This window comes from Tachypleus tridentatus, chromosome 1 (assembly GCF_004210375.1).
Source record: "Tachypleus tridentatus isolate NWPU-2018 chromosome 1, ASM421037v1, whole genome shotgun sequence".
NCBI classification, from domain to species: Eukaryota; Metazoa; Arthropoda; class Merostomata; order Xiphosura; family Limulidae; genus Tachypleus; species Tachypleus tridentatus.
This window is the reverse complement of record NC_134825.1, coordinates 48826249-48840745: the sequence shown is the minus strand read 5'-3', so window position 1 is coordinate 48840745 and position 14497 is coordinate 48826249. Positions and strand designations below refer to the sequence as shown.

Below are 14497 nucleotides of genomic sequence, written 5' to 3'. Positions count from 1 at the left end.
AGAGATGTGTATTGTGAACATTTCTTTTTACACTAAACCTTCAGATCATTCTGTATCATTTTGGTTATTTTTTTAATTTTATAGAAATAAAAATTATCAAAAATTGTAATCCATTTTTGTTTTTCAAGTGTTTTTAAATATTTAATCATTTCATCTTGCTTCATGTAAAATTCTTGTTAAATGGACCTATTTTAATCTCTTGATATTTGTATTCATATATTGAAGGTATTCAGATATTATTTTACTTTATTACTGTTTAGAAAAGAATCTTGCAAAATTAACATGTATGTTATTGATGACCAACAATTAAGAAAAAATTTTTAATAGAATCTAAACTGCAAACAGAAAAGCCAGCTTCCAAAATACCAAACAGAGAAACAATAGTTAAACCAAGAGAAATAAAGAATAAGGAAAAGTTGACTCCCAGCAGGGATGCTGCACCTTCTGAGAAAAAAATTGGGAAATTGGAAATGCCAGTGAGATTTCATGATTACCCATCAAATATTATCCAGAAGCTGTCAAAGGATCCCTTGAAACATATAGGCCATAAGCAACAAATAAAGTTGACTCTTCTTAATAAGGTATTTGAAACAAAATTGAGAATTAAACTGTGTGTGTATTTTATATCTTGTAACTCTTATTGTTTTTTTGTTTTTTTCAAATATACTGAAAAACGTTTGTTTATTTTCTGTTATTTGGAAGTACTTGCATTTGCATACTTGCAGCAGTAGATAATTTAACATTTATATGTGTTTAATGTATAGAAAGTACTCATCTTGTTTTATATTTAAAAATAAATAAAAGGAAGGTACTAAAAGCTTCCCCTTAATCACTAACACTTTACAAAACATTTGTCTTTTAAGGATTTTTAATATTGTAGTGAGTAAATGTGCTATGTTATCTTTGTTATGCTACAATATTTTATTTCGTTAGTTGTTAAATATTGAATAATTACTGTTTGATTGTTTTTTTTATTTTTTTACAACAGTATTTCCAAGTCTAGATATATGAAGTCAGTGGCATAACTGCAAAAGATTGGGCTTTCCCTATGTAAAAAGCAATTTGGTTCCCTCCATATACTTCTATATAATTGTAGTTACAATTCTGGATGATTAGTATCATTAATCTAACTGTAAATTCAAAATTAAACCAAACTTAAAATTGCATCTAGTGTTATTTTTGAATTATACATGCATCAATTTTGGACTGGTTAGTTTACACATTGGTGTTGGCAAAAATAAAGTATAGGGTAGTACTCATGGAGGAGCAGTAGTTATATTTCTATCATGATAGCACAAACTATTAATCGAAGTGATCAGTGTGTGAACTTGGCCTGGTCTGTCCTTTCTTTCATGTTTTTACAATGCCAGGATAGCACCACCATCACCACCCATTAATTCAAACAGATTAAATTTTATGTTTATCCACTTGTTGACATTTCCTAAGTTTCTTAGGCACTTTAGGCCTCATTACTATGGGAGCCAATTTACACCACTGCAAAAGTACAACATATCTTGTATGCTTTTAAGAAAAATGAGTTGTTTGTTCAAGTACTGTGCTTTATGGGAATTTTTTTTTTTTCAAAATTTTGCATAATTTTCTTCTTTGATTTAGATATTTGTAAATTATGGAACAAAAAAAATTGAATTATTTTCTTTACATTTTATTACTGTTACTCATTTATAAATTTTTCATTGAAAGAGAACTAAAGTTTACTAAATGTCAACTAACTTTTTGCAGGGAACAACTGATAAAATATCCAGCATGCCTAAAAAAGAAGCAGAAAAACAAAAGATTGGAGAAAAGGGTACTTTCTGAATTCTTTATCCAAAAAAGATTTGAGAAATTATCATTCAGCAAAGTGAGAAAGTGAAAAATTTTACTATATATAGTGAAGAAGGAAAACGTTCTAGTTTTGTGAAGTTATAAGACATCACTTGTGTGGAATTATTTATATTTCTGTGAAATTACATAATGACTAATAACTTTTCAAACCACTCTGTGCTGTAATCTTGAATAAAATGATGGAAAACATGCTGTTGCTGTTGGATATGCTAAAAGAAAAAGTGGTTCAGATTTTTTATAACAATGTTTATAGCTGTATGTTAACAGTTTTCTTTGTTTTTTTGCTTTTCATACAAGTTAAATCCTTTGAATGTGGGTGAAAGCCTGTGTTTTATGAGCTTAACATTACATTTTGTTCTTTGTCCTCACTTTTATGTTACTTGTCAGTTAAAACATGTTTTTCTTGTACCTTGTAATATCTTATAATTTCTTCAACTTTTCATGTTTTTGTGCCAGTGCTTTTACAGAAAAAATAGAATTAAAAGAATGAAGTTTTAAAAGAGTTCAAAAGTTCCAGAGCCAAAAAGTAATGTTTAGATTATGAAAGCACATCCTATTTCATAAGATACTCTAAAATGAAATAAAAGAGAAGATGGATACAAAGTTTAGCCAGTCATTTTATATTCATTTCACTCAAGAAATAATATACTCTGTGTATTTATAAAGTTCTTTGTTTTCTTTCCAAGATAATACAAAGGCTCTAACTCGAGTACCAAGTGGAAACTTCCAGCAGCCAAATAGTAGCCGGAAGCGTCTTGCTTCTCCGCATCAACAGTCAATGCCTTCTAGGCTAAATTTGACTAAGGCTCAGCTTGCTGACAAGAAATCTACAAGTTCTCGAAGGGAAGAATTGTTAAAACAGTTAAAAGCTGTAGAAGATGCAATAGCTAGAAAAAGGTCAAAATTAAACTAAGACCTGGATATGCAGTTATGTGTTAAAAAATAAGAATGGGACATGATAACTTAATGTAGGGTGTTGGTGAAACTAGTATATGCCATCAGTGCTATTCTGCACTTTAAAGTATAATTGTTGGTGTTTTTATTTTGAAAGTCAAAAGATTTATGTTTAGCCACCAGTTTTGTTAGTTCTGTGTATTATAAACACTTGACTGATTGTACATATATTGTAATTTTGTGTAGTTCTCTCGAAGTAGAACAGTCTAAACCTTTCTCTTTTCACATAGATTACAGTGTTGTTTTTTGAACAATAGTATTTTATTTTTTTTAGCAACCAAGTTAAAATTTGTAATATTTTAGTGCTTCAAGCACTTTTACTATGTGCAATTATAAATATTTTAGTCTCTCTTAGGAAATTAAGTTGTGTCACCTATGATCAAATATCTGTAGTTTTCAGTATCATTAAGATAATGTGGAAATCAGTTGGCTATTAGAGTAGCATCTGGGGGAAGTACCAACAGGACCCAAAGTGTGTTTATAAATTTAAACTTTTTCATATTTTTGGCTCGTTACCACTATTTATAGTGATTTCAGTTTATTTAAAAAAAATTTATTTCATAAATAATAACTGGATCACGACCCTAAATTGTGTCTTTAGATGGGGCTGAGTGTTGTTAGTGGCTGGCATATTTGCCTGTGGATCTTGATCCATGGTTCGTGTTCTACTACAACAGAATTGCTTCTGTACTTCAGAGCTGTGGGACACAAAATATTCTCTGCAATTTGAGTTGTGGTAAATTGTATTGAAAAGTGACAGTTAACCTTTTAGCATGTGTGGTGAGGATTGCTGACTGGCTAACTTTCTTTTGGTCAGTAGTTGAAAAGTAGGATGGTGGCAGACAACCTTAACAGCTTTGTCATAACTACAGACAGTTTGTTCATGAAGTCTTTCAAAGAAATTTGTATTAATTGTGTTTCAGTTATGAATTTTGTGTTTCATTGTGCAGTAAGCAACAAGATCTTGATCGTGTAGAAAAATTACAACATCACTGCTGCTTTTCATGTTGTTTTTCAATTTTGCATGCATTTCTTGGTTCCTGTTTTAATGTTTCATTCATTCCATTATTCAATGTATTCAGTTATACAGTTCCATTTCATCATCACAAGCTTTAGAAAGAAATGTCTTATAATCATCTTGGCTCTTCTTGCAACAATATTGAATTATTTAAGATAAGACTGTTTAGCCTTTATGCAAATATGCTATTGTTAGACTCGGGTGCCTTTAAGCCTGAGCCTTATGAGATTTAACTGAAATGTCAAATATTATTAATGACTGTAAAGAAATATTTCAGTCTGATCAAACTTAATATTATCACATTATTATTAATATTATTATTATTATTATTGATGCTTTCACTGCCATGGGAATGTGACCACCTATAGCAGTGATATACAAATTGAAGTTTTGTACCAGAGTAAGGTAAAGGTATTCCCCTTGAAACTTCCCAAATGTTTCCCAGGTTCAGGTTTGAGGTATGTGGTGAAAAAATAAAAGATGTCTATTTTGTTTTTATTATCTAATAAGAGAAATATACCTAGCATTAGAGGAGTTTGATTTTGTTACATTAATCTCAATTAACTTTTGTTATAGACAGTTAGTTACTAGTGTTGTTGTTTTTTTTATGGCTTTGGTGAATGAAAATAGTATTTTCACTATAATTTGTAACTGCAGTCTATATAGACAGTACATTTTGCAGCAAAGCAGAAGCATGTATATATATCCAAAATGGTAAAAAGTTCCTCATCTTGGTTGGAATAAATATTTCAATAAACTTTTTTCAACATTATTGAGAAAAATTTGGTACATTTAAAATAAACAATTAGTGAATATTATTAAACTTCAAGCTAATGGCAACTAAAGATGATGCTAGTGGAAATATGTTTAAAGAAAGAAAAAACTGTTTGCACTGTGAATGTGCAGATATACTTGTTATTTATTACAATTTTGTTTCTGATTCCACAAGCTGACTTGAGTTTAGATATCTGAATAAAATAAGTTGGTTGAGTCTATTAGAAATACGTATTTTTAAAAAACTTGTAATAATGCAGATTGATGTGGATACTAAAAGGAAGTTGAGTAATATATCCAGGTTTGTTATGAAACTTGGTTTGTAAATTGTGTAGGAAATACAAGGAAAATTTCTAGTATTGTGATGTCACTTAACTAATTATGTGGAGAAGTGTTTCAGCATGACTGTTCAGCCACTTAATTTGTAAAATGGTGCCAGAGTAGAACATTAATACAGCTACTGTATTATCTGTGTTATGCATATTAAATAAACATATCTCTATTTTTAGTGTTTGGCAACATCATGTTGACTTTTCACATTCTGATCTTGAAAAGCTTAGAGTTGCAATATTTGGATAAAATTATTCCATTTTAATGTTAGAATTTCTTTTATTCTAGCATTTAATTTAATGCTGATCTACAAATGAAGAATAATGCCATTTCAGTTTCAATATCTATAGTATACTGCTTCAGAAAGGGTTCCAGTTGTGTCCACTGGTAAGCATGTCGTATTGTAAGCTAACACTAATTAAACAAAGAAGAATGAACTTTATTCAACAGTAGACCACATGCAGCAAACATTATTATAGTTCTTTACTCAGTAACTCATTTTCTGTTTTAGCTTATAGGAAAGTGATAAATATTAAGTTTGTTTTGATGTTAAGGATTATAATCATCTGTGTAACCTTTGTTGATTTAAAATTATTAAAGAATTTCAGCTTTATTTATTCTTCCACATTTATTGAAGTTCAAGGAAACCATCCTTCCCAGTTTAGTGATAGAAAAGTCATATTTCCAAGTTTGGTGATTAGTGTTTAGTTTGGTTCTCAGCTTTGTTATAAGTAACATAAAAGGTTATGATCAGCTGAATACAGTATATTTAAATTTTCACTCTGTTATTTGTAAAAAGTTTTGTAGTGGTTTTATAAATACATGCTTCACCCTTCATGATCCTGTAATTCTTTTTTGCACGATTTCTTCAACGATAAGTTTTGTATTTGTGTGAAACATTATTTGCAGTTTTCTATCTCAAATATTTTTATATCATTTACTGGTATTAAGTGTACTTTGCAACCTTTTTAAAGCCATTATTATTCATTGTTTGTTTTTTAATGAATTTCAATTTCCTTGTCTGTGTTTTTAGTTTTTGTTATTATAACATCAAATAATCCAGCAGTAATCTTCTGCATGTGTTAACTTTTTTGTAATTTGTGAAGTATATTCTTCAGTGCTAACAGGAAATAATGGATCAGGTACATTTTCTAGTCTTTTATTGTATTTTTCTGTGTATTGTATTTGTATCTTCAGTTTTCTATCCAACTCATGAATTTTTTCTCTTGACTTTTGTGTTATATTCTTTATTTTGCTTTTAGTCATTTATTCACTGATCACTTTTCTAGTTGTCTTTCCGTTTTCTTCGGGTCATTGTTTTGCACAAGTGTTATTTCTGGCTGCAATTTATGTGGCTTTGAATATTTTGTATCTGAATTTGAAAACTTAGCAAATCTACAAAAATAATTATTTTTTATTTTCTTTTTCTCAAAATTCACACTGTTATTCATGCTCTCATATCAGTTACCCACCCACTCACTGATTCTTATTCAAGCAATTATGGTTATTATTTTGTTATCTACAAGTAGCTATGTATCATATTTAATTATACTCTTTTAATATTATGTATTTTTATGGTCTTTCTTTTCTCTTTGTAATTTCTGTGTGCTTTAATTAAATTTTATATTTTCCCAATCTTGTATGATGTAAAAAAAGTGTATAATGATACTAATAAAATGTAAAATTAATCATTCTTTGTGAAGAATAGAGAATAGAACATTACTATTATTATTACCATATAATCTATCTCTTTTTTTTGTTTTATATATACGCATAAAGAGAGAAAAGATATTAAACATTGGAGAAACTTACATTTGAAGAAAATATCAGTTACAAGTACAACATAGTGGAATAGTTGTTGACAAACTACAGTATTTAATACAAACTGTAAATTTTTGTTATACAGAATGAAGAAATGGAGAATGGTATACCCTATAAAGCATTCATTTTAGATTTAAAAGAAAATAGATGAGACAAATGGTAAAAAAAAAAACAGATCTAATGTTAGGTGTAAGAAATTTAGAAAAATAAAAAGTTAGGAAAGTACCCTTTACAAATTAACAATTCATCACCCTCCTAATAAGTGGCTTAATTGTATGTTTGAAAAAACGTTTATCTCAGTACATATGGTGGGCAAATAACAGATAGCCCATTGTGTAGCTTTGTGTTTAACTGCGACCAAACCAGGCTACGAAGTAAATTTGTTGTTCATTTCCAGATCCAATTTATAAAGACAGGTATTTGAGATCCAATTTTCTAGAACTATGGAGACAAGAGGAGAAAATATATCTTGCATCTATTACTGTGAATGGAATTTGGATTATGATACTATTAAGGACGTTAAACCAAGTATTTTGGTATCAGTCTATAAAGTTTAATAATACCTTTTACATTGTTTGAATTTTTCTAATGTACAGATGCTATTTGTGAATGTTGTCATGCAGGAGTATTTAGCAATATATTCACTGTGGTGTAAGTTTAATGATTTTTCATGACATTTAAGAGAATTGCATTTTACTTTAAATTGTTTCAAAAAGGTGTGTTGTAAATAAATGATGTTAGCAATGATATGTAGTATTTGTTGAAGAAATTTGTCATTAAAACCCTAAATTTGAAAAACATTTTTTGTCCAACCTAAATTTTTCATGTGTAAGTGGTATTTTGTATTTTTAAATCATGATGAAATTTTTAACACAAAGCAATGTATTTTGACCAAGAACATTGCTGTTTCATTTGTTTTTCGTCGCCAGAAATGTAAAGTGTTAAATGTCAGTCTGTTTCAAGTACATTTTGAAATGTATCTATTTCATTGTATTGTCCTAAAAATTGTGTGAGGTAATTGCAGCAGTTGTGGATTACAGTAAATGCATTTGTAGTCATCTGGATCATAAACAGCAGTTAAACTATTTTTTTTTGCAAAGTATGTGAACATACTATTTCCATGCTTTATAATGTCAGTTTTAACCACATTTTGCATACTAATGAACTAAATTTGGAAAAACGTTTCGTATGAATTGTCAAACTCATTATATCTGTAAATTTCTTAAAAATTTAAATTACATCTGTAGCAGATATGATTATATTTGAAACAAATTGATGCTTCTCATTGGATATTTTGTTGCCAGTTGACAGCACCAGTATGATAAGTGTTAAGTAAACTACATTATTTGCTTTGAGGTCATGTGAGAATCCATAGTGTAATACTGTTTATGTGCTAGTTACCAATTGACGACATGATGGTTCTTTTAGAGTAATTTAATAGCAACTAATATTTTAATGCTTTTTGTTGCATATTTTGATTCTATTTCACAAACAATTAGTAACTTGTATTTTTTCTAGAAGCTGGTAACCAATGGTATGTGCCTTTTGAAATTACAATTTTGTTGTTCAGTTAGTAAAGAGGCATGGAGTTTTTCAAAACATGCCATACATTGGCTAACATTGTTTATTGTAAAATATGAGTTAGTTCCATAACAGTTCTAAAATAAAATAGTGAACTGCCACTGGATTTCAAAGCACTAATGGACATAAATAATGTCATATGAAAAACTAGGAGAAAAGTTGTGAAAAGTGGTCATAATTCACTGTTATATGAGTATCAAGATAATGAAACAAAACTATGGCTTGTAAAGAAAAATTATACATCATTGTTCTGTAAGTGGCAAAAGTATGATCTTAGGAAGAATGTTGTAGCTGATAATACCACACCTTTCACTGATTCATGAGTAAATTGTAAATATAAATTGTTTGCTGTAATATTGTGTTTAAAGAGAAGGTTTAAGAATTTTGACATTTAAAAAACAACATTCTGCAGTTTAAGTTAGTGTATCATTGTGTTTCCAGACCAGAAACCAAAATTACTTGAAAATAACTGTATTAATGAGGTAGTTTTAACTATAAATTGTTCCTCAGCTTTACAGAAATTGTTAAATTGTGGGTTTTAGAAAAACATTTGCACAGTAAGATAATTCACGGCAAAAAAAAGTTTGTAAGGCTAGGTATCCCACAAGAACTTTTTTGCATTCTTCTATTTATGTTTTTGAATAAGAAGTATGAATGCCAAATACAATTTGAATGAATGTAATGGAAAAAATATGTAGTTTGAGCTGAGTACTAAGTGATAATTGCAAGGGTTGTACCAGTAGGCACTGAAGCTTATGGAGCCTGGCTACATTGCTGGGGGTGGAAGAAAGCTGCTTTACTAGCATTAATTGTCACTGTATACTGTCTTATTAATTCCTCATTGTCTGCTTTTCCTAGGTGCTTCATATCCTACTTTGGATTCTAAAAGCTTCTTTCTCCTTTGAATGTTTATAAATACATTCCCTGATTGTTGTTTTCACCTTTCTGGGGCAGAGAAGATTAACATTCTACCAGTACAATTGTACCAGTTTAATGTAGTATTTTCTTATGAGCTGTAACTTACATGGCCTCGTACATACATGCAGAAGATGGTATCACCATACAGTTATATTGCATTCTTCTCCTAAATTTTACATACTCTTGTTTGCGAGTCAGTAGTAAATACTATGTTGGTGCCACTGTGTGTATGCTATTCAATGCATTCAAGTAGTCAATGGGAAACTTACATTAGGGTTTACAGCTTCATTACTGTACTTCTTGTGGCAAGCTTAAATTCTTTACCAGCCTTATGCAAAATATAGCTCTGTAAAATAATGCCCAACCAGACTCTCCAACTTGTTCTGCTACATTTTGTGCCAGTACCCTGCTTTTTAGACTTTTACAGATCTAGTGACATCAAATGTTTTTCCTTCCTGGGGTATCTGAGATCTGTTATTACTAATTGTTTCAATGGTAACTTTATGACACCTGTCAACACTTGATTGTCTCTTGAAGCAGCTTTTAGGCAATCTCCTATGTTGGTGTCTGTGGAGACATACCAGTTGGAAAAACCAGTTAGTCATTAACTGGATACATAGTCTTTACATTTAAAGACCCAAGTGAAAAACTTGTGTTTTGCAATGGTGCCAAGGCTCATGAGATGTAATATGATCTTGATGGGGATGACTGAAGAACAATTCATGACTGTTCTTAAACAGGTATTTTGTATCTATTCAGTTTTGTCTCCATAACTGTCATACTGATCAGTGGTAGTGCATAAACCATAATAGAGCAAATAAGATGCATATGATGTTCTTAAACCCTATTTTCTGCTGCAACTTTCAGTGTAATAATGCCTTTGTAGCTCTGGTTATCATTGTGTTACTAGTGAAGTTGTCTGTCAAGTGTTGTTTCAAGGTACTTCAGTATTTCTTCCAGTAGTGCCCAATGTCCATAAAAGGTGGTGATGACTTGTTTTCATTTGAACTTATTGTTGAATGTTCATGACATGGTTGGTCTGGCATGGCTGGGTGGGTTAAGGCGTTCGACTCGTAATCTAAGGATCTCTGGTTCGAATCCCCATTGCACCAAACATGCTCACCCTTTCAGCTGTGGGGGTGTTATAATGTTAGTCAATCCCACTATTCATCGGTAAAGAGTAGCCCAAGAGTTGGCAGTGGGTAGTGATGACTAACTGCCTTCCCTCTGGTCTTACACTGCTAAATTAGGGATGCCTAGCGCAGATAGCCCTCGTGTAGCTTTGCGCAAAAGTAAAAAAAAAAGTGACATGGTTATCGTTTTGATGCTCTTTGCTTACTCTGTTGAAGGGTGTTTGCATTTTGCTTTCAATTTCAGTTTTGTTAGAGCTTTTGCTAGTCACCAGATTGTTTAAAGCAGAGGTTAATACACAGAGCTGGTTGGATTTTAAAGACAGCCTAGATCTGTGGCTTAGGTTTAAAGATGCTTTGCAAAGATTTATGTTGACCAAGTATCTGTTTTAATTTTAGTCTATGCATCCTTTGAGCCATGAACGATGTACGTGTCAATGTATGAATAAGCACCATTGGCCATGTACAAACTTGAGACCTCAACGTCTATTATACCACAGACCACAATTGTTTATTTTATGTAGTTCTTATTATCTTTGATGAATAAAGTGGTTTAGTGATTTATTAACAGGAACTGGATGTGTCAATGTTGAATTTTTGGATAACCACAAAAGCTACACACAAAAAGGTAGAGACTGATTATTGTTTGTACATCGTTGGAGTCAAAAACATTGCACATGCCGAAGTATGCTCATGGTGCCACTGGCCATGAATGAGCCTAGGGCCTATCTACATTGTCGTGCAAATCACAGTTGTTTGTGTTGTATGACATAGTTCAATTCAGTTAATTAAGTGATTCAATAATTTATAAAGACCCTTTGTATAACTTGAATTTCAAATAAACTTTTATTTTATTTTTCACCGTAACTTACACATTTGAAAGACCTCATGAGCAGAAAATTATGGGAGGCAAAAGGTAAAAGGTAGTCTTATGCAACTCTAGTTTGTAACTCTGCTGATATACAATACTAAAAGCCTGGTTTTAATACCTGTGGTGGGCAGAAAACACATAACCCATAGCGTAGCTTTGTACTGAACTACATATAAAAAAATTTGTTTGTAAATTGTAGCAGATAAATTAAGAATGTAAAAAAGCCTAATGTGAATGTTAATAACAAATATTATAACTATTCTTCACAGTTATTTGACATTTGAAACCATAACTGAGAAAAGCCCCATTCTGTTTCTTGAATGATTTAATATCTCGTGAAGTGATAGTTTCGAACTGAATACAGGACCAATGAAACTCTTGGTACATGCATAACCAAGTGAGAAAAATTATTTTCTAAGAATGGAAGACTTATTCATCCTTCATAACACATTGTCTTCACTTACCCATGAGAACTTATCATGGTATGCAAATATAACAATTTACTACCTTTAAGTGCTTTATGATTTTTATTTAGGAAGTTATTTAAATAAATTGTACGTACTTATTATTTGAGGCCATGTAATAATGTTTCCTCACATTACCTGTGTATTAGGTTCAATGATACCAACAGCACAAGCTTATCAGCTTATACCATCAGTACCACCATGCCAAGAGTATGTGGTTAACCAGATACAAGTGAATTCATCAGAGGAGTAATCACCTCTCACAACATAAAAATGATGTAATGTGCCTCTGCCATCACTGGTGAAGAGATCCCATGAACAGACCTAGAAAAAGAGAGCTGATGGTGGAGCTCTGCTGAAACCATTTAGGGTGATAATTGGTCTTTGTCAAGCAGAGCTCCATCTACAAGCAGCATTACTTACAAATGGCTGTCAAATGCTCTAAAGCTTAGGACCTCTACAATCAAGAGGAAGATTGGTTTGACAGAGCCATGTCTCCAGCAGAGATCAAGAAAATATTTTGCTGCTTTAAGGCCAAGTTAAATATTAAGAGTACCCCAATAAAAGCATGGGACAAAATGAAAATTAATAAGGTAGGCAGTTGTAATGCCATGGCCACGTTTAATTATTTAATGTTGGGATTCAAGTGTAGAGAAGTGAAACTTTGAGCCAAATTTGCAAAAGTGTATGTTTTATACACGTCTTAACACATAGAAATACAAGGGGGTTAAGAATGATCAACTCGTAATCTGAGGGTCACGGGTTCAAATCCCCGTCCCACCAAACGTGCTCGCCCTTTCAGCCAAGGGAGCCATATAATGTGAAGCTTAATCTTACTATTTGTTGGTGAAAGAGTTGATGATGGGGTTGATGACTAGCTTCCTTCCCTCTAGCCTTTCACTGCTAAATTAACTCTCAGGTAGCTTTATACAAAATTCAAAACAAACTTACTTGATTAAAAAATTACCTAGGCTGGTAGATGTCATTCACCAACACCAATCTCTAATGGCTGATTATTAATAACTGATCAGAGCTAGTGTTGATCCAATATGATCAGTGAATGCCAGAGAGTCCTGTAGAGACTGCCGCATTTAGTTTCAGGCCTGCCAGGTCACAATTCTCAGTTACCAGGACATTTCTAAATTGTTTCTTTTCTACAATGAAGTTAAACTCCCTCAGGGTAATAACCTGTTTAATCTTCTTGGTGCTTTAATTTTGGCAATTCTTCCCAGATAAGTGTTAGCAAAACAAAATAAGTTGCACGCCTTCACAACACTGGCAAAGTTTAATTCTAAGTGAGAGAACTATTACTACACTTTTTACAGCTTTTGTTCCTCATTTTCAAACTCTTTTTAGTCACAAATTCTTTGCTCGTGAAAAAGGCCATTTATTCAAGTGTGAATCTTCAAGTCAATAACATAGGAGTTCAGAAAGGCAAAGGTTGATTTTTTCACCAGAAGAAAATATTTTACAGAGTAAGTCTAAAATATCTTAACTGTGCCTGAGTCTGAAGCAAAGGAAAGTTGGACACTATATCAAACAGTGAAACAATTTACAGTAAAACTTAAAGGGCAAGTTTATTTTGGTACTTTTGTAATATGTGTTAGTTCTAGCAATTCTTTCTATGAAAAGATACGTGTGATCCCCAAATTGAATGACCCAGTTTTGTGAACAAATAGGGTAAGAAGAGCTTAGTGGTTCCTTGAATTATGGTACTGATCGTGCAAAGGTCAAGATGGATGCTTCAAGTGTAATCTGTTTTTGATAGATATTGTACTGTTCTATGCTTCTTTGGGGTGTTATGATGATGCTTACGTTTTGAGAACATTTTCCTGGGCTGAAAATGTAGTGGTTCTGCAAAGCTATCTGTAGATGTCATTTCAATTATTTCTAACCTAATAACATCTTCTAGGGGCACTTGATTGGGTGTTCTAGCCTTCACTTCTTTTCTGTAATGACACATGGTTGAAGGAGCAGCTGGTGAAGTCAGCAGAAAAAACAAGGAAGACGTAGCTCAGGAATGGTGGTGGAAATTTCTCTGGCCAATTTCTGTAAACAGAGAGAACTGAGGACAAGGTGATAGTGGTATTGGACTATCAGAATTATAGAATGTCATAAGTCTACAGGGAGGGATCATCAATGATATTCAACAGGATTATTGTGTTACAAGGCTCTGCAGGCCAAATATCTTCCTCCACCACCTCAATTTCTAGAATTTTTGGGATTTTCTCACCTGTCATCGAAATTTCTGTTCCTTGAAAAACAAGTATTATGGCATAAATATAATTATGATTATTAAATAAAACGTTGTAGACTGTTATTATGAAAAACAAGATATCCAGAAGGATAAGAATTTGGAATTATACAAATAAACATAGGATTGAAAATGGTTAGCCAACTTAGATTCTTATAAGACAAAGTTTGGATTAATAATGTTTCAAACCTTATAATTTAAAAAGTTATGATTAAAATCTTTTATGTGGGAGTATTTTAAACAAATCGTGAAAAAACATTTGTCGTTAAGTCATTTGTTGAATGGAACATGTGCTTGATTATTGCCTGGCCACAACCCCAATAACATACAATGCCTACTACTCACGTGCTACACGCTTTAAACTGCTAGAAATATAATATGGACTCATTAGGCAAGAAAGTTGGTAAAAACTACTAAAGCAGAGTTCTATTTAAAGAACTAAAATCATATTGATTATTTTAACTCAAACTTCCGACAATTCTGTCAGAAACATTTTACTTCTAATTGATGCTGATACTTGTTTTGTTTGTTTGTTGT

General features: G+C 31.7%; 1 protein-coding gene across 5 annotated transcripts in view; it reads left to right on the top strand.

The window, feature by feature from the left end:
• The window catches only part of LOC143257587 (uncharacterized), a 55974-nt gene extending 48432 nt beyond the window's left edge, over positions 1-7542 (top strand). For 3 of the 5 annotated variants that reach the window (XM_076516862.1, XM_076447816.1, XM_076517412.1), the window contains exons 16-18: positions 328-581; positions 1741-1807; positions 2532-7542. In XM_076516862.1, coding sequence (XP_076372977.1) covers positions 328-581; positions 1741-1807; positions 2532-2758 — 548 coding nt within the window. In that variant the 3' untranslated portion in view covers positions 2759-7542. The remainder of the gene's footprint in view (positions 1-327; positions 582-1740; positions 1808-2531) is intronic. The other 2 variants (XM_076449425.1, XM_076448646.1) reach the window with 2 other exon arrangements.
• Positions 7543-14497: the final 6955 nt, after the last annotated feature.